Here is a 25,547-nt window from a genome sequence, read left to right on the forward strand (position 1 = left end):
TGAGTCTGAAATGATCTTTATTTCGCAAATGAGTTTCCTGAAGGAAAGCTATGTCAGTGTCCAAGCGTTTCAAATGTGAAAAAATCTTTGATCGCTTAATTGGATTATTCACACCTTTAACATTCCAGCTAGTGAATGTAATGTTTGATCCAGTATCAGGCTTGCGCAGATTATGATCGTTCATATAGGCATTCTTTGAGAGAAAATAAGACAGACTCACCCACCACAAGAGGAGATATAAGAAAAAGAGGTAAAAGGGAAAACCAAAACAAACAAAACTCAGGAGTATATACATACCTACAGAGACAAAAAGCCAACAACCCATAACCCCCGCCCACCCACCCAACGTACATTAGATGATCCCATCCCCAAACGATGGAAACAGCCATGCAGGCTTCAAAGGAAGCCATTCTCGAAAAGAGATGCTTTCGACTATAAAGCTAAATACGAAAACAAAAACAAAATTAGCTCCTGCAGAGTTAAAACCTTAAAAAAAAATTAAAATAAAATATGAGGCATATAAAACCAACAATCTGAGCCATTCTGACGATCGCTGTCTTGTCAGGGTAACAACAAACGATAATTAAATTAAGGAGATCTTTGGCTTGTAGAACAATGATATATACATATATGCACTCGCACACCCACACAGACACGCACACACATGCACACAATTTAAGCAATAGACAGGGATGTGTGCATATTTCTAATCAAGGCATCATACCAGAGAAATGATTAGGCCTTCAATTTTAAACGGTGCTGTTCCCATTGATAGTTAGAAAAAAAATAAAAAATAAAAAATAAAAATTACGACATAAAGTCCCATTTTCTGAATTGACTCACTCACTCACCCAGGGCCAGAGTCCCGCATGGACAGCAAGCTGGATAAATCGTCCAGAAAACTAGCTGGTAGTCACTTTTTTTATTGATGAATGCCAGGGCTTCATCTGGCGACGTGAAGTCCCGTTGCTGGCCGTTATGGGTTACACGCAGCCGGGCGGGGTACAGCAATCCATACCGGACTCCTTCAATCTCCCGCAGCTGACGGCGCACGTCATTAAAGGCAGCGCGCGCACGCGCTGTCTTGGCGGTGTGGTCCGGGAAGACGGAGATGATCATATCCCAGACTTTTATCCGCTGCCGCTCTCTCGCCTTTCTCAGGATGTCAGCGCAGTCGGTGTAATAATGAAGCTTGGCCACAATAGCGCGGGGCCGGTCCCCGGGCTTGGGCTTTGGCATGAGAGTGCGGTGGGCTCTGTCAACCACGGCTCCGCGTCGAGGGAGAAGGCTTCCGCCAAGAGCCTGGAAATACCGGCTGCAGATGAAGAGTCAGGATCCTCCTCCGGGACACCAATAATCCGTATGTTCTGCCGACGAGACCTCGACTCCAAATCCTCGCATCTGTCCTCCAGCCTCACACATTCTTTCGACAAGTGATCAACTTTTTTCTGGAGAGTAACAATGTCGTCTGAGCAGCTTGAGAGAGACTGTTCCATCCCAGCAACCGTGGCCGTGAGACCCGCAACGTCCGCCTTCATGGAGGAAATACTGCCAGAAAGATCCGCTTTAAGGGAAAGCAGCTCGGACTTAATGGACGTTAAATTCTCACTGGGTGCTGCCTGAAGCTCTGTCTTAAATATAGCCGCAACATCATTGCGAAGAGCGGAGAGCAGTTCAGTTTTGAGCCGGCTGAACTCCGCGGCGGGAGCCGGCGTGGCGCAGGTGCTCTCCGGAGGAGGAGAATCACCGCGAGGCGAGGAGACAGCATGAGCAGCAGGCCGCGGGTTAGCTGGAGGGTTATTCCCCGCTTTAATGGACTTTGGAGGCATTTCCGTGGTAAGTAGTCGAAGTAACCGCGTTAAAAATAAGTTGGTTAAAACCAAAGCTGTGGGAGTGATGCAAAAAGTGCCAATAAATGATGAATTAAAATTAACTCTGCAGGAGCTCCGCTAAGCACGTCTCACCCCATGTACAGCTAAGCCGGAAGCCCCGAAATCAATCAATTTAAATGGCTTAGACAATGAGAGAATCGTATCATGTCACAACTTAAAGAAAAGTCTCTTGGTGCCATGGCCGAAACCCAACAGGAAGTCGGCCATTTTGAATGAATCGTGTAATTTTGGCGCAATTTATGCCATTTCTTCGGCCGCTTCTTCACCCGAACCGTAACGTGCACCCAGGTGTGTTATACATCTCTTTACTGCAACGATGCGCATTACTTTTCTCAGTCAAAAGCGTTACCGTGGCGACGATAGACGCCAAAAAGCCCCCCCCCCTTCATCTGATTGGTCCATATTTGATAGTTCCTACTTTCTGCCATAATTTGAATGGTTTGACATAGAGAGTTGTGGGTGGTGTCATCTGCTAAATGTCCAGGCCTGAAGAATCTACATGCAAGTCATACAAGCGCTTCGACTGCAGCCTGAACGTGCACAAGGGTGCGAGGACCCGTTCATCGCTGCTTGCAGCTTTAATTATTATTATTATTATTATTATTATTATACATTATTGTTTCCACCAATTGGGACAGTAAAAGCTGAACCCCAACTCTCAACCAGGACTCCTATAATAATAAATCATACAGGTTCTGGTGGACCATCCCTGACCCCTGACCCCGACCTCTGACCCCACCGCTAGCGGAGGTTGATGTTATTGACTTTAAACTGCATTTGTGAATGTAGCTCTGTATCATTTGGTTTCCACGGTAACCTCTTCTCCTCTGGGTTATATCAGCTATTGACGAATGACAGTTTGTGATTCAGTCTGTGATGCAGTCCCGTCAGGGGGGGGATCACGGGAATCCAGCTCAATTCAATTCAATTTTATTTATATAGCGTCTATTACAACAGAAGTTGTCTCTAGGATCTTTCCAGAGACCCAGAACATAAACCCCCGAGCAATTATTACATAAACAATGGCAGGTAAAAACTCCCCTAGTGGGAGAAAAACCTTAAGCCAAACAGTGAAGGAAGGAAGGGAGGAAAAAGGAACAAGGAAGGAAAAAGAAAAAAGGAAAAAGCTTAGGCCGACGGCCTTGAATGTTTCAATGCCTGCCCGTCAGGCTCGGTAAAGATAGAAACATGCTGATTCCTTCCAACATTCGTTTTATACACGTCGCTTATCTCTCCATCGCTGCTCCTTAAAAACTCCTCGGAAAGTAGTGTTGCACTAAATCATCATTAAATCACCAGCCGGGGTCCCTTTTACTTCCTTTTTTATCTTTCTCCTTCTCGCTCGTATAAAATTTCTTCAGTTCTGCTGTTTGCAAAGACGTAAAAGTCAGAATCTCTGCACTTTCCTGCTTCACTCTTCCCACTTTGTCCCAGATGTTTCTGATCTGAGGATCTAATTAAAAACATCCAGCAGAGCTGAGGTCCTCTGCAGCAGGAGCAGGAACCGAGCCTGTCCAGACTGTTGGTCCCTTCAGATCCTAACGTAGGCCTCCACCCATCCATCCTTCCATCCATCCATCCATGGGAGCGTAGATCGAGTGGTAAATCTAAAGCTTCGCCTTTGGACTCCTTCTTCACCACGAAGGTCCAGTACACCGACGACGCTGCATTGATCCGTCTGTCAATCTCCCGCTCCATCGTTCCCTCACTCGTGAACAAGACCCCGAGATACTTGAACTCCTCCACCTGAGGCAGGACTTCTCCACCCACCCGGAGAAGGCACGCCACCCTTTCCCAGTGGAGAATCATGGCCTCGGATTTGGAGGTGCGGATTCTCATCCCAAACTGCCCCAGAACACGCCTAAGGTCCCGGTCCGATGCAGCCAACAGGACAACATCATCTGCAAAAAGTGGTTCCTAAACCAGATCCCCTCTGGTCCCTGGTAATGAGCCACCTCAGTGACCTCGGCTTGAACATTTAGCCAGCCTCTCAAACCTTTTATTAGACGCGCTTTGTCAAGTTTCCCACAAACTGACCGGGTCAGATGACTTCAGGCTGCAGTTTAGGGATGCCCTGATACCATTTTTTTCACAGTATTTTAATTTGTGTACTCGCCGATACAGAGTACTGATACGATACTTCTACCACAAAAATAACTAGGCTAAAAATGCAATGAAAAATGCAAGGAATTGGAGGACAGGTTTTATTGCAACAGATAAATTCAATAAAAACAAATAAAATTAGTAGAATAACTATTTTAAACCAAACTCAGCTGGCTGGGCTTTCCTCCGCGGTGGCCGCCCGGTGGCGCTGGGAGCGCGCAGCCCCCCTGGCCTCGCGCCGCGCCGACAGCCCGCTGAGTCCCAACACGTGGGTTGTCTCTTGCCGTCGTCTGTCGCTTTTGCAGAACCTGAGCTAATGTTGGCTGTTGTGATCTTGCAGTAGCATTAGCAACTCTGTATACTCAGATTTATGATGCGTCTTGAGATGTTTTATCAAGTTGCTGGTATTAAACGACGTATTCTCCTTTCCTCCTCTTGACACCTTAGCAGCACGTAGCTTGCAGTCTGTCTTGCTTCATGTCGTTGTCCCTTAATATGTCCACACTGCTGACATTCGACTTGCATTAATAGTCGCTATCTTGACTGAAACGGCGCTGCCAGTCTCACTCACTGGTATCACTCTCATCTCATCACCACGCTAAGCTTAGCCGACTAGCGGCTAACCGGAACAGGTGGCTGAGCGGCGGCGCCTCTGCGGCTGCTGCTCAGCCAGGCTGCAGACTCACCCGGGGAGCCACGGGGCGGCTCCACATCTCCCCCTGGAGTCACTAACTAGTAACTACAACAACAATGAAGTGGTATCGGAGAATTTTTGTACAAGTACGAGTATATGAGAGCAGTCTCGGCCCTGATACCGATACTGGTATCGGGGCATCCCTACTCCAGTTACAATCAAAATATTCAATTTTCAAAATCAAAATCAGTCCTTAAGACATCAAAATATGCCGAAATGTTTTGTAACATTAGAAAAAATAAAAGATATTGCTGTAAATCTTTTCACAGTTGAGCGAGGGGCTCTTCTGGCTGAGGCCCCACCCACGCCCAGACCGGCTGCTTCTGCCCGAACCTTTACAGGCGTTAGCTCGGCGAGGGTACCGCCGCTGCTCTGCCGGACCTCTGCTCACTTCAAATGTTTCAGTAACGACAACAGAAACTGGGACAGAAGAGTAAGTTACCGTAAATCAGAATAAGTGGAAAGGAACCCCAGTTAGCGACACAGGTTAACGTGAGTTAAGCCAGGCTAAAGTAGCGAGCTTCTGTTAACAGCTGGGCGTGGCCTCCAGGCTCCGTCATTAAACCTCTGGATGACGTCACTAAGGTTTTGTCCAGTTTCTCTTATACGGTCTATAAGAGTTACAAAAATAAAGTCCCATAGTTTATAAAACAACCAAACCCGTTTCATTTCGTGTCATCTCTGAAACGGAGAAACAAAAATATCTTCACATGTCCAATTAGTTTCCTCATCTATTTAATTTCTGACAACTAAAACCAATAAAGACCCCAAATTATTTACTTTACAACACTCAAAAGCACTTTTTTGTTGTTGTTAACACCTGCTGACGTCATCAGTGGGTGGTGTCTAGAAGAGGTCGGCAACCCAAAATGTTCAAAGAGCCATATTGGACCAAAAACATAAAAAACAAATATGTCTGGAGCCGCAAAAAATGAAAAGTCTTGTATAAGCCTTAGAATGAAGGCAAATGGCGAAAGGAGAAATGTTGAGAAAAAAGTCAAAATGTCGAGAAAAAAGTCAATGTCGAAATTAATTTTGAAGTACAATCTCGAGAAAAAAGTGGAAATTTTGAGAAAAAAGTGGAAATGTCCAGAAAAAAGTTGAAATGTCCAGAAAAAAGTCGAAATGTCAAAATTAATGTTGAAGTACAATCTCGAGAAAAAAGTGGAAATGTTGAAAAAAAGTGGAAATGTCGAGAAAAAAGTGGAAATGTTGAGAAGAAAGTGGAAATGTCGAGTAAAGGAAGAAAAAAGAAAAAAAGGAAAAAAGAAAAAAAAGAAAATAGGGAACCACTAGGGCGGCGCTAAAGAGCCACATGCGGCTCTAGAGCCGCGGGTTGCCGACCCCTGGTCTAGAACCACCGTATTTAATACCATCCCTGGCCACAAGGGGGCGTACACATACCTGAGAGCGCTGTTGGGGTCCAGTTACCCTGAAACACCAGTTCCTCCCACCGGAGCTGCACTTTGACACTTGAGAAACACGCTGCCCCCTGGTGGCCAGGAGGACTCAGAGCATCAACACGATTCAGTAAAACAGTCTAACTGAATTTTGACAGACTCAGGAGTGTGTTTGTTTGTTTCATTATTAATTATGGGATTTTACATGAACCTAAAAACAAAAACACTGATTTAAACTGAAAGATGTGGATCGGGATCATTCGTTGATCATTCTGATCAGTCGGGCTGAAAGATTAAACTCTTTCAAGCTTCCATGTCTCCGTGTTTACAGGCTGGTCAATCAGGGGAATGCTAACACAACGCCACAGAGGAAAGACATCAGCAGTGAAAACTCAGAATTAGGACATTTCAAATGGTTTAGACTTCACTATTTTATCCAAAGAAACCTGCGCTACTGGTCTCGGTTATGATGTTCAATTAAAGATTATGGGTGTAGAATTAAAACAGGAAAAGTGAAGTGTGGATTAAATGTTAGGACCAGTGGCAGTTGGTCAGTAGAGGCCCCCCATCAAATCAAAATAGATGAAAAATAAAAATAAAATACATGCTGTAAGATGCATATAATTATTAAAAAGGTGTTATTTGAGTCTGTGGGTGACTGTCAATAGTAATTAAATATTGTTTAATATTGTTATAATATAATATAATATTGTTTCAATCCATTAATGAGTTTCTTGGAGAAATTAACCTGCCAAAGTTACATCAGGAACAGGTTACGAATTTAGATTCACCACTCTCAATAGGAGAACTCCATGAAGCTCTTCAACATATGCCCAATAATAAAGCTCCGGGCCCAGACGGTTTCCCAGCTGAATTTTATAAGGAATTCTGGAGCATATTAGCACCAACATTTTATAAAATGATTCTAAATATTAGGGAAAATAAAAGCTTACTCTTAAATATGAACTCTGCTAATATTAGTCTTTTATTAAAACCGGATAAAGATCCCTTGCTCCCATCGAGCTACCGCCCAATTTCATTAATAAATGTAGACCTTAAAATAATTAGCAAGGCCCTTACTGAACGTCTGAAAAGAGTCACCCCTTCTATTATACATCCAGATCAAACAGGCTTCATTAAAGGTAGACATTCCTCTACTAATATTCGCAGATTATTAAATATTATAGATTATTCCAGTATCAATAAACAGGAAACTACTATTATATCCTTAGACGCGGAAAAAGCATTCGATAAGGTAAATTGGAAGTTTCTATTGGCAACCTTACATAAATTTGGATTTGGTGAATCTTTCATTGACTGGGTAAAAATATTATACAGCTCTCCCAAGGCACGTGTAAGGACAAATGATCAAATCTCTACAAGTTTTACCTTGCAAAGAGGCACTAGACAGGGTTGCCCTCTATCTCCCTCATTATTTGCAATATTTATCGAACCTTTAGCAGCAGCTATTAGACAAAATCAAAATATTAAAGGTATACAATGCAAAATAGTAGAGCACAAAATAAGTCTTTATGCGGATGACGTACTCCTCTTCCTCCAGAACTCACGATCTTCACTATCACAGACAATCGCACTTATAGAGGGATTTTCATCTCTGTCTGATTATTCTATTAATTGGTCTAAATCCACCGTTTTGTGTGTTAACTGCAATTTTAGGAATATATCCAATACTCAATTACAATCAGGGAACATTAGATATTTAGGCATAAACATCTCCCCTAGGCTGTCAGAGTTAATAAAATTAAATTATGTTCAGCTTTTAAAGAAAATAGAAGATGATCTTGCTAGATGGAGCTCTCTCCCCATTTCACTCATGGGTAGAATAGCCACCATTAAAATGATGGTTTTACCAAAAGTAAATTATTTTTTCTCAATGATACCATGCAAACCCCCTCTTTCCTGGTTTAAATCGCTGGACTCAGGTGTTTCAAAATTTCTGTGGAAAAATAAAACTCCACGCATTAGTTTAAAGACATTGCAGAAATCTAAAGAATATGGAGGTTTAGAGCCACCTAATTTTCAGTATTACTTCCTTGCCAATAAATTACAGTATATTGTAAAATGGTCAAAAGATCATCCTTTAGATAGTCAATGGCTGGACTCAGAGCAAGTGTTTTGCAACGAACTAGAAATCTCAGAGTTACCATTTATTAGTCAAAGTATCAAACGTCATCAATGTTTCAAAAGCATTAATATTAGCACAACTTTATCAGCTTGGTGGGAATTTCTTAAAGTAGCTAAAATTTCACTTTTTCCATGTGACCGTACACCCATATGGAACAACCCAGACATCGTGAAAAATGATAAAAAGATGGTTAACTTCGTTCAATGGAGAGATCAAGGAATACGGTACTTACAGCACGTAATTGTAGGAGGACAGTTTGTACCTTTCAATACACTTATGGTTCAATACGGAGTTAGCAGGAGTACATTTTTAGAGTATCAACAACTCAAGGCCATAATAAATAAAACATACAAAATTAGACAATTAGACTTACAACTTCCCGCTAAGATAATAGATTTATTAAATCTAAGCAATTTAAAGTTGTTATCAAAACTTTACAGGTTAGTGTCTAAACTGGACGAGTCAGTCTCTCTCCCGATCTCCAAGTGGGAGGCGGATCTCTCTCTGAATACCGACCAGCTTTCTTGGTCACAAATATGCTTAAATACGTTTACTATGACTAAAAACCCAAACTTACAACTTATACAGTATAAAGTTCTTCATAGAATACATTATACTGGACAAAGGATGTTCCAGATGGGCTTTGTCACCTCTAATATCTGTTCACAGTGCACAGAGAACACCCCAGATAATTATATGCATGCTTTATGGTTCTGTACACCGGTACAGAGGTTCTGGAAGGAGATTTGTGAGGATTTATCCACATGGATCAACTACAGAATCCCAGTGTGCCCCACGGTATGTATATTAGGTCACCTGGGAGACACTCAAATAGATCCTAATTGGACACACCGGGTTCTCACTGCCTTATGTATCGCAAAGAAAACCATTCTAGTAAATTGGAAACAAAAATCCAGTTTATGTATCAACCATTTTAGGAACCTTTTATCAGATCATATTAGTAGTGAGATAATGTCTGCCTCCACTGAACAACACTCGGCTGAATTGCACTCTCTGTGGTCCCCGATTATTGGCCTCGTTACCTAGTGGGGGCGGGGGGGGGGGTGATCTCGTAGCCCTTGGGGTTGGGGGTCGGCTTGGGGGGTCTGGGGCGCGGGCCTCTGGTGGCCCCTGGGGGGCGGTGGGTGGGGCCGCGGGGTCCTGTCCCTGGCCGGTGGGGGCCTTGGGGGCCTGTGGGGGGGGTACCTCATGGCGGTGGGGGGGTGGCTGGGGAGGGCTCGGGCGGGGGGCGGTGGCTTGGGCGTCTCCGGGCCTCCTGGGGGGGGCTGGGCCGTGGACGTGGGGGTCCCACCCGGAGGGCCCGGTCCTGCCTGGGTGGGGGGTGGCTGTCTGCGCTGGGGGGGCATTGCTGCCTTGGTCCTCCGTCGCTGGGCGGGGGCCAAGTGCCCCTGCGGATGTGGGGACTCCGTGACCCTTGGGGTGTCCGCCGGGGTGGCCTCGGGGGGGGGGGTGGGGCCGGGTCCGGAGATCGGGCCTCCCCTGACTGGGGGGTGCACGGGCGGGCGCGGCGGCGGGGGTGGCGCCATTCCCAGGTATCTATGTCTTATGTTGTCAGTATGAATGAGAGGATGTTGGACCGTTTCCCCCTCCGTCTGGGGGCTCCGGCGGCTCCGGGGGCGCCCGTGGAGGTACGGTGGGGCCCTTGCCCGGCTCGGGGGGCCGGCCCCCGTCTACTGGATGGCCGGTGGGGGGACGCGGGTGTCTTATCGGGGCCGGCTTTGCTGGTCCTGCCTCCTGGCTTCGGCCTCCGCTCCCCCTCTTGCCCCCCATACACGATTCATACGTACATAGGCGAAAGGCGGGGGGTCCGGGTCGTGGGGGGCACTGTCCCGCGTGGCCCGGCACTCCCCGCCTCACGGTTTTAACAGCAAACTAGACACTGCACATTCAACACTTTATAAATACACTTGACAAGGACACGTAGTTCGGGAGGGGGGGGGGGGTCGGTGTCAATCGATACTTGGCCCTCCCTCCTCCCTGTTTTTATGGCATTAATCACATGCACTCAACACAAGGGGCGGGAGGGGGTCCCACATCACCCGCGTTCCCTCACCGGCCTGGGCCTCGGACGGGTGGGTCGGGTTACCCGGGCCTGGCGGGGCCCGCCGTGCAGCCTGGGGTGCCTTCTGGCGGTGCTGGACCCCCCCGGGGAGGGGGAAACGGTGCGTGATTGTGTGTCTGTGTCGGTGAGAATGCGGTATGGAAGGGTCCTGCCATGGAGGATTTGAGCCTCCATTGGCAGGACATCAAAAACTTAATAATTTATCAATATTATATTATACAAAGATGGTTATTATTATTATTATTATTATTATTAGTATTATTATTATTATGTATAGTATATTATATTATTATTAGTATAGGTATCGGATAGGTGAATGGATGAATGAATGGGATGCCTGGGTCTGGGGCCCTCCGTTGTCGGGCCTGCGCGGGTGTCGCCTTGTTGGGGGGTTCCCTCTCTCCGGGCCCGTCTCCGGTCCCCCCCGCTGCCTCTACGGCGGGGCGCCCCTCTGGTCTTGGAGGGCCACTTTCGTGGGGGACGGGTGCGCCTGCCCGCGTCGGCGGCCGGGGCGGCTCTGTCTCTCCGGGCGGGCTGGCCCCCTGCCGGGTGGGGGTCGTTGGCCTGAAGGGTGAGGGCCTCCTGGCCGCGTGTCCGGCCCGGACCGGGTGGCCGGGGATTGCCTGGGTCGCGGTCCGCCGCCGCGGGATCCCTGGCTGCTTCTTTCCGCGCCGTGGGGGCCCCGCCCGCGGGCCCCCTCGGCCGCCGCCGGGTGGGGGGGGGGGGCTCGCAGGCGGTGGGTTGCCTCCCTCCTACTTCTCCCCTCTGTGGGGTTGCCGGTGGCCTGGGTTCCGGGCTCTTCCTTGTCGGCCTCTGGTCTCGCGGGTGGCGGGGTCGCTCCCCCCCTCCCCCACTATAGATACACTTCAGGTGGAGCTTTGTTTGGTTTATTACACACACACACACACACACACACACACACACACACACACACACACACACATAGTCATTTAGTCACATGCGCACACACACACACACACACACACACACACACACACACACACACACACACACACACACACACACACACACACACACACACACACACACACACACACACACACACACGCATGATCATATACATACACACACACACACATAGACATACACACTGGCTTGTTCACCTGCATGCTGGCTCTCTAGTTTTTGGGTTTAGGTAGCGGTAGCGATAGCTTAGCTCAGACTGCGATCAGATCCCAAGATTTAGGTCGATTGCTGTTCGTGTTTTGGATGGCTCCGTGCCGGTTTCGTGCTTTGTTTGTGGTTTTTTGTTGCAGATTTCCAGTGCTTGACGTGTGTCTCCGTGTGTTCCTGCTTCCTGGATTGGCAGTGGATGTCGTCACCCCCCCCCCCCCCACCCCCCCCAAAAAAAAAAAAAAAACACTGGGTTTGTATGTGTATATTTATGTATGTGTACGCATATGTGTGCGTATATATATGTATATATTACATATAGTAATAATGCACATATATACACTTTTGGTTTCTACCGTCATGGTATCAATCAATAATATGTGTGCAGACAAGGTATAAAAAAAAAAAAAAAAAAAAAATATTGTTTAAATATTTATTTGGTTCCAAAATGTTTTCTATTTTATTTACTTCCGGAAGTAAGGGACGCCGGTCAAACAGAATCCAGTATAAACTCTCCAACATTTGATAAACGTGACCTGAGGATCTCTTAATTGGTTTGAATTAGATTAGTAGAAGAAACTCAGTTATCAGCAACGAATCAGCGATCAGCATCGTGACTCGTATGTTGGTTTAATTTAATCTGATTGGACAATTCATTCCCCGTCTTTTTTAGAAAATCAAACTGAACAACATTTAAATAGGTTAAATAACACTTGCTTTTGAAATATTTGTTGATCAAATATCTGAAAGGAATGTTACCTTTTCAAATAATAATATAAATTCCAGACAGAACAATGGAAATGTTAATGTTTTTCTGTGTGTGTAAAAAAATGTGTAAAAATAAACTGAACCCAAACCAGGAAGAAAAAAACAATACAAAATAACTGGACTTGTTGAAATGTTAAACCTCGACTTTATGTTCAGTTTTCTTTTTCCACTGCAGCAGAACTGAACTGCTTCACTAAAACTCAGGACCAATAAGCCATTGTTGTTGGATGGTTACATTTTTCAAAATTAAAAATGTGACTTCTGTGTACCGCAAATTAGCCTAAGGCTAACTCTGGTGCAATGCATCAAATGTTTACATTTATGTTTTTAATTGCACATGGTCCCTCTCAAATAAAATTTAAAGGGGACCTATTATGAAAAACAGGTTTTTTCTTACTTTAACATATATAAAGTGGTCTCCCCTCAGCCTGCCAACTCAGAGAAGGAGGAAAGCAACTAAATTCTGCAGTGTCTGTACAGCCGCCCGGATGATCCATCCACTCTGATGTGGATCTACGAGCCAATAAGATTCTGCTCCTGTCGTGACGTCACGACGGGAGAGATTTACATCGGTTGGCCTCCGATGCGTGAAATCACGCCCACAACTAACTCTGCCGGCCGGAGTTCCACCATGTTTTCATAGCGTTGTATCGCGTCATTCAGGCAGCCAATCAGCACATAGCCTCATTATCATAGCCCCGCCCACTCAGAATCCCACATAGATAATGAGGTTAGAGAATGGGAATATAAAGACATGGATCAGAGGCTGAATTTCTAATTTATTTAGCAAAAACAATCAAAAGCTAGTTTTTAAGACATTCAAGGCCTGGTCAAAATAGGTATTAGTTGCCATATTAGGTCCCCTTTAAGTACGTAAGTAAGTAAGTTACACCCCCATGTATGCCAAGGTCAAAAGAAAACGCAGGATCAGAAACCTGAAGGTTGTCGCCTGTGGAGGGAAGAAGTTTCTCTGAAAGTAAAGCACCGACACCTGAAGCAAGAACACGGGGCTCTGCTGTGTTGACCAACGTCTGCTTTAATGGGACCGAGTTTGAGAACATCCGACAGATTCGTTACCTTCCAACCTTTGACTGCATGATTATTGCCCTTCGTTGTGTTAATCAATATAAAACCGTCGTACAACAACACGTCTGTTCTCCTGAGCCGGTGGTCCCTAAAGGTTCTCCGTCCGTGGAGCGATGCCGCCTCCGGCCACACGGGGGCAGCGCTGGATCTGCTGAACTTCTGGTGAAAACGTCACCCCCTCGTGGTCGGAGGTGGTACTGCTGCACGGCGTGGCTTTAATGCCCCTCTGTAAGGCAAATCTTTCACTGAGAATCACCGAAAAAACTCCCTTTAAGACTCTACAATCACAGGAAAGTATGTACAGATCTCGGTTACCGAGGTCCATTTTTACATCACAGGTAAAAGAGCAGAAAGAATTTGTCCCAGAAGGAAGAGCGGCGACGCTGCGATGCGTCGGGGGCGGTCCGGGGGCGGGGCTTCCCACGAGGAAACAGCGGGGGGCGGGGCTTCCCATGAGGAAACAGTGGGGGGCGGGGCTTCCCACAACAGATGTTTCCAGCGGCGCTCAATCCTCCGACCCGGCGAGCCGAGCTGAAGCTGTCGGAGAGAGGCGGGGTCTTGTGCAAACTGCGAGCTCCCCGCGGTTCCACGCCCACTAATATGGCACTTGAACGTTTTTTTTTTGTTTTTTGAATAAATCTGTATTCTTGCAAAGAGATTTACACTGTACAGTTACTTAAAAAGAGATTTACGCGGCTCCCGCAGGTCGAACCCTCGCCGCTCGACCGCCTTCCGCACAAAGATAACCGATAAAATCTGGGCTGGTTCTCGGACTCCGGACAAACATGACAACGCAACACCGAAAACTCCACATTGATGTCAACAAACGGAGCTTTAGAAAAAGAAAAGGTCCAAGTTTCCCTTAGAGAGGACGTCCGGCGGACGTCGTCGTCCACTCGCTCCCCGGTTCAAGTTCATCCTCAAGTCTGACGAAGCTGCTGAGGAGATAAGACACTGGTAAGGTCCGATCTCCCATGATGCTCTAGTGCTGGTGGCCCACGGACAGCACCAGCGGGATGAGGCAGCCCAGCACCAGCGCCCCCACCTCCACCTTGCTCAGTCCTTTGGCCCCGGGGCCCCCGTTGGCCCCGGGGGGGGCGTGGCTGTGGCCGCCGCCCACCTCGGGCAGGACGTGGACGGTGGCGACGTACAGGAAGGTGCCGGCGGAGAAGAGCATGGCCACGCCGGTGGCGTTGATGTCGGACAGAGCCTCCTTACTGCTCTGAGGAGGGAAGAGAGAGGAGAGACTCAGACAACATGCAGGGAGCAGTGCTAAACAAGCTGCTGGATAATAATCATTAAAAAAAATTAAATAAAAAAGTAAAAAATACAAGTAAAAAATAAATACATTTTAAAAAAAGAAGCTGCTGGATAATAATCATTAAAAGAAATTAAATAAAAAAGTAAAAAATAAACAAAAAAAAAGAAGTTGCTGGATATAAATATAAATAACAATAATAATAATAATAATAATAATAATAATAACAACAAAATAAAGTAAAAAATAAAAATAATTTTAAAAATAATTAAAAAAAAAAAATTACCAAAAAGTAAAAAATAAAAAAGTAAAAAGAAAAAATAATAATAAAAAAAGAGAAGCTGCTGGATAATAATAATTTAAACAAAAAATAAAGAATTAATTATCAAAAAGTAAAAAATAAAAATAAAGTAAAAAAAAAAAGAAGCTGCTGGATAATAATAATTTAAACAAAAATTAAAAAATTAAAAATAAATTATCAAAAAGTAAAAAATAAAAAAGTAAAAAATAAATGAATTTAAAAAAAAGAGAAGCTGCTGGATAATAATAACTTAAACAAAAATTAAAAAATTAAAAATAAATTATCAAAAAGTAAAAAATAAAAATTAAAAAGTAAAAAATAAATGAATTTAAAAAAAGAGAAGCTGCTGGATAATAATAATTTAAACAAAAAATAAAAAAAATTATCAAAAAGTAAAAAATAAAAAAGTTAAAAAAATAACAAATTTAAGAAGCTGCTGGATAAAAATAATAATAATAATAATAATAATAATAATAATAATAATATCAAAATAAAAAGTTAAAAAAATAATACAATAAAAAAAAACACATTTAAAAAAAAAAAAGATGCTGAACTAAAACTACACCAAACATTTGTTTGTATTTATGTGCAGAATGAACTGTAATAAATCAAACCAGAACCACATTTGTGTCAGTAGCTAAACGCTGGTTCCTCCCAAACATGGAAACAGTTACCTGGCTGAGGCCCAGGAAGGTGAGCATGGCCAGGACCGGCGCCGCCAGGGCGAAGACCAGCAGGTGTTTCCGGATGCGGTTCCTCTCCAGGCCGGCGTGCATCAGGAAGGACACGAGGCCGAAGGCTGCCGGGGCCTAAAGACCAGGAGCAGCAGCCGTTAAACACGTACAGTAACTACTGATCAGGTTCAGACTGGTGGGGAAGGGACCGGATTTAAGTAAGTAACGTTTTTCTTCATAGTTTGACCGGGGGTGCGACTTATACTCTGGAGCGACTTAGGTGTGAAATTATTAACACATTATTACTGGTTTATCTTTTCACATGTTATTTTCACACTAAACTGCAACTGACGATCAGTCTGACATAAGTGACGTAGAAGAGGAAGCTGCATCTTCCACCTCCGGAGTTAGTGGAGTTGTTTAAAAGTGACACCCAGGATGAAGATTTCATTAGATTTGAGTTGTTTGGAGAGACACGGCTGGTTTTGTAAATTTCTTAGCATGTTATTTATGCTATAGTTATCTGAATAACTGTTGTTGCCTCTATTCTAGTTTTATTTTAAATTGCCTTTCAAGATGACATGTCTGTGCTTGGTGTTAGATTTTATCAAATAAATTTCACCCAAAAATGCGACTTATTTTTCCTACTTTATTATGCATTTTATGACTTGGAAACTTATAGTCCGGAAAATATGCTACATGTTATATTATGCATGTTTCCGGTACACACACACACGTGTATATGCACATGCATTTGTATTCTATTTTCTTTTTTCCTTTTCATATAATTCTAATTATTGCAATTCTATTTCATCTTTTTATCTTAGAGAGAAAGCTGCATATTGTGGTGGCAGCAAACAAAAACACCATGAAGCCTCTTCTCTCCTGTTACCTTGTGCAGCATGATGGCGACGAAGACGATGAGCTGGACGCTGGTCTGAGAGGTGGAAGCAGCAGCTCCCAGCGCCACGCCGTCAGCTGGTGACCAGGATAAAACCAGGTGATTCACATGCAATAACCAAACAACAACATCTATACCCTCTCTGCAGTACTCGAGTTGTAAAAAAAACAAATCAGGGGGGATGGTGGATTTTATCATATGGGGACAGATAATTTGTGCTGATTACAAATAGTAGAATATATTACAAATAATAGCAGTGACCAAAACACCTGCAGAAATACTGCAGGAATGACATAGCAGCAGTTAAATGCAGCCTTCTGTAAGCTTTAAATATCCACTGGGCTTACATCAAATACATCAAAACACAACAATAAAAAACACTTTTCTGAACTTATCAATATCACTCTGTCCTTCACAGGATAAGTAACATGGATCACTGCAAAAACTCAAAATCTTAACAAGAATGTTTGCCTTATTTCTAGTTAAAATGTCTCATTTTAGTAAAAAAAATCTCATTACATTTAAAACAAGACTCATCACTGGAAAAAACAACAATTTTCCCCTGTTTCAAGTAGATTTTCACTTGAAATAAGTAGGAAAATCTGCTAGTGGAACAAGATTTTTTTGCTTGTAATGAGAAGATAAATCTTGTCCCACTGGCAGATTTTCCTACTTATTTCAAGTGAAAATTTACTTGAAACAGGTGAAAATTGTCAAATAAGTTATTTTTCTGGTGTTATTTTTCTGGTGATGACTCTAAATGTTGAAATAGCAATAAAACCACATTAATTGATGAAATGACATAAGGGATGGAAAGGAGGGATGACAGTTTTACAGGGGGGATGATTTGGACCGTTTTTATTTAAGGGGGGATGCCACCCCCCTCAACTCGAGTACTGCCTCTCTGAAACACACCAGACTCACCGGCGGCGTGAACCACCAGGCCCAGGGTGGTGGTGATCTTTGAGGAGGCCACTCTGGCCGACTCTGGATCTGAAACAGGTGACAAACAGGTTCTGGGATGAGCCAGGTGATCCTGGAAACCCACCCCAACAATTCCCAACAGAGCCCCAAAAACAGCCCAAAAAGTCATCAGAAGATCAAAAGTCTGGGAATACTTTACTTCTAAATACTATACTAATACTAAATTTTGTCCCAAACGCCGTACCACCGCCGTAGATGTTGGAGCATCTAAAGGAGTCCCCCCTCGTCTCTCATGGACGAGACAACAATAATTGTAAAAACAAATGTCACATGATCAAATTATTGTTTGCGTCAGCTCCTACATTTGATGTTTTCTGGTCATAACTCCGTTTACCGGCATAAAAACATGTTGTTTTTTTGTTTTCTTTTTTAAATCTGTGAACAGAAGCTAAAGTGCCACCGAAAAATTATTCTTACCGAAAACTTTTAGTTTATTTGAAGTTCCATCCCCTATACAAAGGTTCCTATGTTTCCTTTACGTGGTTGGACTTTTCTTTATGTAATAAAAATGTGTAATTTAGAGTGAAACAGTGCTGTTTTATCCAAATATGTTATTTTTAACACATTTGGATTTTATAAATTCCAACTGCTAAGTGTTCTTTAGTAATTTTGTACAGGAGAGAGTTTTGTTGGACTGTTAGAGTAAACAGGCCTTTTTATTTGGTATAATTTTATTCTTTATTTTAATTTTGCTGTGTTCATTAAACTATATTGTTTTGGATTTTAATATTTATTTGATACATTAGGGTTTTTATTAATCGAACAACAGAAAAATAATCGTTAGAATAATCCTCCAATTACTCATTCGCTTAGCCGACTAATCAATAAAATAATTGCCAGATTAATAGTTTACACCCCCCTCTCTTAGTTCTTGCTGCGGACCTTCGGTGTTGTGGACGTGGGACGAGCCGATCTGGTCCACCAGCAGCATGAAGACGAAGCCCAGGACCAGGGAGACGCCGATGCAGGCGTGGAGCTGCTCGTGGCCGTGTTCGTGGTTGGTGGTGCCGACCGCCGCATCTGCTTCCTTCGCCTGAGAGGCCTCGACTGCCCCCACCTGGGCATGCTGGTGTTGGTGCGCACCTGGGAAACAGGGATTATTACATTACATTTACAATTAAGGCCCTGACACACCAAGCCGAAAATCTGCAAGCAGCGATGAACGAGCCCTCGCACGTGCAATTTTCACCAATAAAAGGTCAAGGACTCAAAACTGAGTCCGATGACAACACCCGTAACTATTTATATCAAACCATTCAAAAGTTATGGCAGAAAATAGGAACTATCAAATATGGACCAATCAGATGAAGGGGGGGCACGCTTTTTGGCGTCTATCGTCGCCACGGTAACGCTTTTAACTGAGAAAAGTAATGCGCATCGGCGCAGGATGGAGACGCACATTTTGATGAATAACACCTGGGTGCACGTTATGGTTCGGGCGAAGAAGCGGCAAAATTACACGATTATTTCAAAATGGACGACTTCCTGTTTGGTTTCGGCCATGGCGCCAAGAGACTTTTCTTTAAGTTGCGACATGATACAGGTGTGTAGCGATTTTCATGCATGTACGTCAAACCGTATTGTGGGGCTTGAGGCACAAAGTTTTCTAGGGGGCGCTGTTGAGCCATTAGGCCACGCCCATTAATGCAAATCATTAAATGTCACATTTTTTACCAGGCCTGACTTGCGTGCAAAATTTGGTGACTTTTGGGGCACGTTTAGAGGGGAAAAAAGGCCCTCACTTCGTTGGAAGAAAAACGAGAAAAACAACGAGAACAATTCCTACAGATACAATAGGCCCTAATTATTCTGCTTCTTCCTTTCTGAAACTGCTGCAGAGGATTATGGGACGCCGCGATGCAGATTTCCTACAAGGTACAAGTGCGTTCTGGAGATGGAGAGGACTACCGGTACTCTGGACTGGTTTCTGTCAGCATCCGTCTGCGGACTGCCGTTGTCACGGCAACCGCCTGCCAGTCAAAACCAACCTGAGTCCCATCAGAATAAATAGGGTCGTTTTCACACCGAACCAGCTCCAGTCATCGTTCTGTTGGATGCAGCTTCAACCATGACACTAAACTCTCTATATAATCATCTATAAACTCTTCATCTTGTTAAAATTTGAAAGAAATTAGTACCTTAAGTATTTTCATACTTTTATTTCAGGAACCTATTTTCAACAGCAATATTTATTTCTAATAATGTACAGAGCTTTGGGTCATTAAAGTGCCACTGATATTGTTAAAATTAAAATGATAAAGACAAAAATTCATAAACGCGTGAATGTTGTAAATGAATTGCGGAGATTAATGACTGGATGCGCCACAGCTTTCTCCAGTTAAACAAAAATAAAACTGAGGTAATTGTCTTTGGAGCCAAAGAGAAACGACTACAGGTCACCACAGAGCTTCAATCTAGACACCTAAAAACCACCAACCAGGCCAGAAATCTGGGTGTAGAGATGGAAAAACAGCAATAACAAAGTCAGCCTACTACCACCTTAAGAATATATCAAGGATAAAAGATCTGATATCTCAGCAGGACCTGGAGACCAGCATCCATCTTTAGTAGCTTCATTATTGTAACAGCATATTTACAGTCCACCTTAAAAGTCAGTTAGACCAGTGTTTCCCAACCCTGGTCCTCGGGTCACACTTTCCTGCATGTTTTAGATGTTTCTCTGCTTCAGCACACCCTGTTACAAGTAGCTGCGTCATCAACAGAGATGTACCGACCTTGATGACAAGTTAATGAGGACCATTTATTAGAATCAGGTGTGTCGACGCAGGGAAACATCTAAAACATGCAGGACCGTGTGGCCCGAGGACCAGGGATGGGAAACAGCGAGTTAGACAACTGCAGCTCATTCAGGACTCTGCTGCTCCGGTCCCCACTAATAGCGCTTTTCCACAAGTACCTACTCAACTCAACTCAACCCCGTTTTGCGCTTCTCCACTAGGGGTCGAGGCGGGTGGAGATAGGGCTGGGTGATATGGACCAAAAGTCATATCTCTATATTTTCTAGCTGAATGGCGATACTTGATATATATCGATATTTTTTCTGTGCCATAATTGGGGTTTCCCCCAAAGAATTATAGCATAGCATCTCTGTTAGCATCTCTGTTAGCTTCATTTTTTTCTGAGGCAAACCCTTAAAAAAACAGTCAGTTTTAATACAAAGCCTCGTGCCAAATGTCACACAGGTTCATTTTATTAACAGAGGTCTGCACAATATCAAAATGTATAAAACAAATGAAATAAAAATAAACTGCCTGCATATATAGAATAAAAATGCTTCTTGAATAAAATAAAACAAATATCCCTTTCCTGCATAACAATTAAATTAAAATACACTGTGCAATTAATACAATGTAGACAGTAACAGGCAGACTTTTCCACTGAAGTTGACAGTTGTGCAAATAACAAAACATTTGTGCAAATCTCAAATAAAACATTCAAGTCAATTTGTCACAAAATAAGCTATATCAAAATCATTAAAAAAAAAAGCTATATCGATATAAACGATATTGTCTTGTACCATATCACGTTTGAAAATATATCGATATATATTCAAATCTCGATATATCGCCCAGCCCTAGGTGGAGGCGTGCCGAGTAGATACTTTTCTGTTTCTATTCTGCCGAGGTTCCAAGCGGCTGAGTCGGGCTGTTTCTGACATCATCACAGTACAGGCCACCGATTGGTCGGGGGGTTGGAGTCAGACGTCTGAGTCAGGAGGCGGAAATCAGCAAAAGAGCGACTCGCAGCTTCTTCATTTTATTCGACAGGCAATGGCAGCACAAAAAGTCTGTTTGGTGCTCCAACTCTGAGGTGCAGATGTTCATAAACCTGGTGCTGAGGAGAGAATTAAAAAGGGATCTAGAGGGAGATAAGGAACGACCAGATCTACCAGGAGCTCTGTCACTTCATAGCTGCTCGCGGCTCGGGCTGACTTTAAGCAGCTCCGAGACAATTTTTTTTTTTAAAAAGCGTTGCCGCTTGAAGCTTCTTTCACTCTCACTGTAAATTTTAGGTGTCTAGATTGAACCAGACATGGAGAGGCTGCGTTCAGTTTCTATCAAACTCCCAGAATGCCTCAGATCAGCTGAAACACTCAATGTATTTAAGTCGACCGTGGTGTTGAACTGAGCTTTAGAAATAAACCTGTCTTGCCTAAAGAAAGAATTTAAAATCCAGTTTTTCAGCTTGTCAAAGTCAAATGCAAGGATCAAATACCAATAGAAGAGAAACAAAGAACAGTAAATGCAAAGCCTGGTTTACAAAAAAGGCACACTGGTAATATTTTGTTGTACAGTTTAAACACGTTTATGTAATTTATTTACAACATTCATTTCTGTTAATTTTTCTCAAAGATCTTGTACCGATGATGATGCCGTTTCAAGTCCTTTTCAGTTCATTCTGTTGATTCTCTGTGAGGTTTAGACTCTGTAACGGCCTCAGCGTGACTGACCCGTCACCCACCACTCTGGAACTCTGACCTTTTTCTGCTGCTCCAGAGTCCAACATTTACGCTCACTACAAAACTAACTAACCCCCCCCCATTTTTAACGATTTACACTCACTTCTGTGTGGCTTTCTTAAGTCAACATAGCCGTTTGGTCCAAATCCATTGAGATAAACTTCAATACAATTCAATAAAATGGCGGCCGGCCAACACAGACAGTCACATTGCTAGTATTGTAATAATTAAATTGTGCTCCTACCTTCGAGAACTTCCTCGTACAGAGCGTGGACGCCCTCGGGGATGATGACGGCGAGGGCCGTCCCGCAGAGCAGCCCGGCTCCCAGCACCGTGATCAGCTTCAGCTTCTCCTGCAGAGCAAATACAACACTGGTTAGAGGACGAATCAGCAGAGCATAAAGGCTGTTGTAGTTCCAGCATCAGCAGAGGATGGAGCTGAACCTGCTCAAGACTTCAGGAAAAACCCACCGCCACTCCCCCCCAACAGTAGGCCTGGGGATCGATTCAAATGTCAAGAATCAATTCGATTCCGATTCTAAAGATTCAGAATCGATTATCAAGATTTGATTCGATTCCGATATTGATTTGGGTTAGTGTTAATAAAACTGTTTTTTCAGCTGTTGCATGAATTATATGACTGTAGTTCTGCAACATATTAATACTAGTACTATATTGAGATTCAACAGCAAGTATTGGCAGCCAACCCTGGTCCTCAAGGCCCACTGTCCTGCATGTTTTAGATGTTTCCCTGCTTCAGCACACCGTGATATAAGTAGCTGCGTCAGCAACAGAACTGTGCAGAACTCGATGACAAGCTAATTAGGACCATTAATTAGAATCAGGTGTGATGATGAAGGGAAACATATAAAACATGTGGGACAGTGTTGCCCTGAGGACCAGGGTTGGGAAACACTGTATTATACTCTATTCTCTTCTTATATTCTACTTTACTCTATTTTATTCTACTCCATTCTCCTTCTATTCTATTCTCCTCCTTCTATTCTCTTCTTCTCCTTCTCTTCTCTTCTTCTCCTTCTATTCTCTTCTTCTCCTTCTATTCTCTTCTTCTCCTTCTCTTCTCTTCTTCTCCTTCTATTCTCTTCTTCTCCTTCTCTTCTCTTCTTCTCCTTCTATTCTCTTCTTCTCCTTCTATTCTCTTCTTCTCCTTCTCTTCTCTTCTTCTCCTTCTATTCTCTTCTTCTCCTTCTCTTCTCTTCTTCTCCTTCTATTCTCTTCTTCTCCTTCTATTCTATTCTCTTCTCTTCTCCTCTTCTCCTCCTATTCTATTCTATTCTCCTCCTTCTATTCTATTCTCTTCTTTTATTCTCTTCTTCTCCTTCTATTCTATTCTTTTCTCTTCTTCTCCTCCTATTCTATTCTATTCTCCTCCTTCTATTCTATTCTCTTCTTTTATTCTCTTCTTCTCCTTCTATTCTATTCTCTTCTTTTATTCTCTTCTTCTCCTTCTATTCTATTCTTTTCTCTTCTTCTCCTTCTATTCTCTTCTATTCTATTCTCCTCCTTCTATTCTATTCTCCTCCTTCTCCTTCTATTCTATTCTCTTCTATTCTATTATTCTCCTTCTATTCTCTTCTTCTCCTTCTATTCTATTCTCTTCTCCTTCTATTCTATTCTCTTCTCTTCTTCTTCTATTCTATTCTTCTCCTTCTCTTCTCTTCTATTCTCTTCTCCTTCTATTCCATTCTCTTCTTCTCCTTCTCTTCTATTCTCTTCTCCTTCTATTCTATTCTATTCTCTTCTTCTCCTTCTATTCTCTTCTCCTTCTATTCTATTCTCTTCTATTCTATTCTCTTCTTCTCCTTCTATTCTCTTCTTCTCCTTCTATTCTCTTCTTCTCCTTCTATTCTCTTCTTCTCCTTCTATTCTATTCTCTTCTTCTCCTTCTATTCTATTCTCTTCTTCTCCTTCTATTCTATTCTCTTCTTCTCCTATTCTATTCTCTTCTCTTCTCCTTCTATTCTATTCTCTTCTTCTCCTATTCTATTCTCTTGTCTTCTCCTTCTATTCTATTCTCTTCTTCTCCTATTCTATTCTCTTCTCTTCTCCTTCTATTCTATTATCTTCTCTTCTTCTCCTTCTATTCTATTCTCTTCTATTCTTCTCCTATTCTCTTCTTCTCCTTCTATTCTATTCTCCTTCTATTCTATTCTCTTCTTCTCCTTCTATTCCATTCTCTTCTTCTCCTTCTACTCTACTCTCTTCTTCTTTTGATTGATTGATTGAAGAATTTATTAGAAGAATTGCATAGGATCAGGTACAGTTTCATGACAGTACAGATTCGCTGATACAAAGTCAACTAAAAGGAATTATTCCAAGAAAGCATTACACTTGTTTACATTGGAGACCTTTTTTAACTCGTATAAAATACAGGTAAGAAGCAGTACTTTGTAGGGAAGATTGTAAAAAAAAAAGAAAAGGGGGGAATTTAGTGTTATTTTGCACCGAGAGAGACTAAAAAGGTGATGAGACAAATAGAATAAGCTAGGTAATACAACACAAAAACAAAAACAAGAAGCAATAATCAGAGGGAACAGCGGGATGTGCAGTAGAGGCTTTGATTATTCCCAGTTACGAGTAGCAGCCTCCTGTAGGTGGCTTTTTAGGGCAGACTTGAAGGAGATTAGGGATTTGCTCTCTTTTATGGCTGTCGGTAAGGAATTCCACATGTTGGTAGTATAGGATAGCATCTATTCTACTCTCTTCTTCTATTCTATCCTCTATTATTGTATTCCAGCCCCCAAGAGGATGCTGGTAGTTGTAGTTCCAGCATCCGCAGAACATAAAGGTAGTTGTAGTTCAGAAGATAAAGGTTGTTTTATCCCCGCAGATGTCTGTTTACTCCAGATTCGGACTCACCTCGGAGAAGTTGACACATATATTCTATTTAACTCTCTTCTGTCATCAGTCCCAGCAGATGTGTGTTTATTCCAGAACCAGAACTCACCTCGGAGAAGTTGACGGCCAGCGGGATCGTCCCCGCCACGTAGCAGCCGACCAGCATGGCCAGAGAGAGCAGGCTGATGGAGCTGAAGTCCTCCATGATCGAGCCAGAACCAGAACCAGAACCGCTCAGGTTTAACCAGAACCCTCACCGGTCCGAGCTAAGCTAACTAGCCGCTGCTCTGCCACGCGGCTCCGCGCATCAACAGATAAACCACGACCCGATCCCACCCGCTTTCATTGCAAACATCTAATAAAGCGCCTTTTTTAAAGAAAAATAACATTCAAATGTCACGAAAACGCCGTAATTCCTCGACGTGTCGGAAACTGGAGCAGCTCTTGTTTGGAGCGACTACTTCCGGGTCAGAGGTCACGCCGGCGCTGCCACGTATGTTTGTTTTGGTTTTTTCCTTTTTTTCTGTCATTACAGTATTGTATTAGGGAACGTTTAAATCCTTCATATCTTTTATTTAACGTATGTTTTTTTTGTTTAAAATAAATAAATAAATAAATAAATAAAATTAAATTAAAAAAAAGTTGTTTTTTTCCCTTTTTTCTGTCTTTACAGGGAAAGTCATATCTCCTAGTGGACGGATGATATATGTTTGTTTTGTTAAAAAAAAAATAATAAAAAAAAAAAAGGAAAAAAAATACATTTTTTTGCTTAAAAAAATAAACG

General features: G+C 43.0%; 1 protein-coding gene across 1 annotated transcript; it reads right to left on the reverse strand.

The window, feature by feature from the left end:
• Window positions 1-13,238: 13,238 nt before the first annotated feature.
• Window positions 13,239-25,231, reverse strand: slc39a9 (solute carrier family 39 member 9). Its single transcript, XM_061743918.1, has 7 exons — window positions 24,873-25,231; window positions 22,149-22,257; window positions 18,307-18,507; window positions 17,365-17,433; window positions 16,432-16,517; window positions 15,540-15,674; window positions 13,239-14,528 (listed from the first exon to the last, which is right to left on the reverse strand). The coding sequence occupies exons 1-7, from the start codon at window positions 24,966-24,968 to the stop codon at window positions 14,289-14,291; spliced, it is 936 nt and encodes a 311-aa protein (XP_061599902.1). The 5' UTR covers window positions 24,969-25,231; the 3' UTR covers window positions 13,239-14,288.
• Window positions 25,232-25,547: the final 316 nt, after the last annotated feature.

Source organism: Cololabis saira, chromosome 16 (assembly GCF_033807715.1).
Source record: "Cololabis saira isolate AMF1-May2022 chromosome 16, fColSai1.1, whole genome shotgun sequence".
Lineage (NCBI taxonomy): Eukaryota > Metazoa > Chordata > Actinopteri > Beloniformes > Belonidae > Cololabis > Cololabis saira.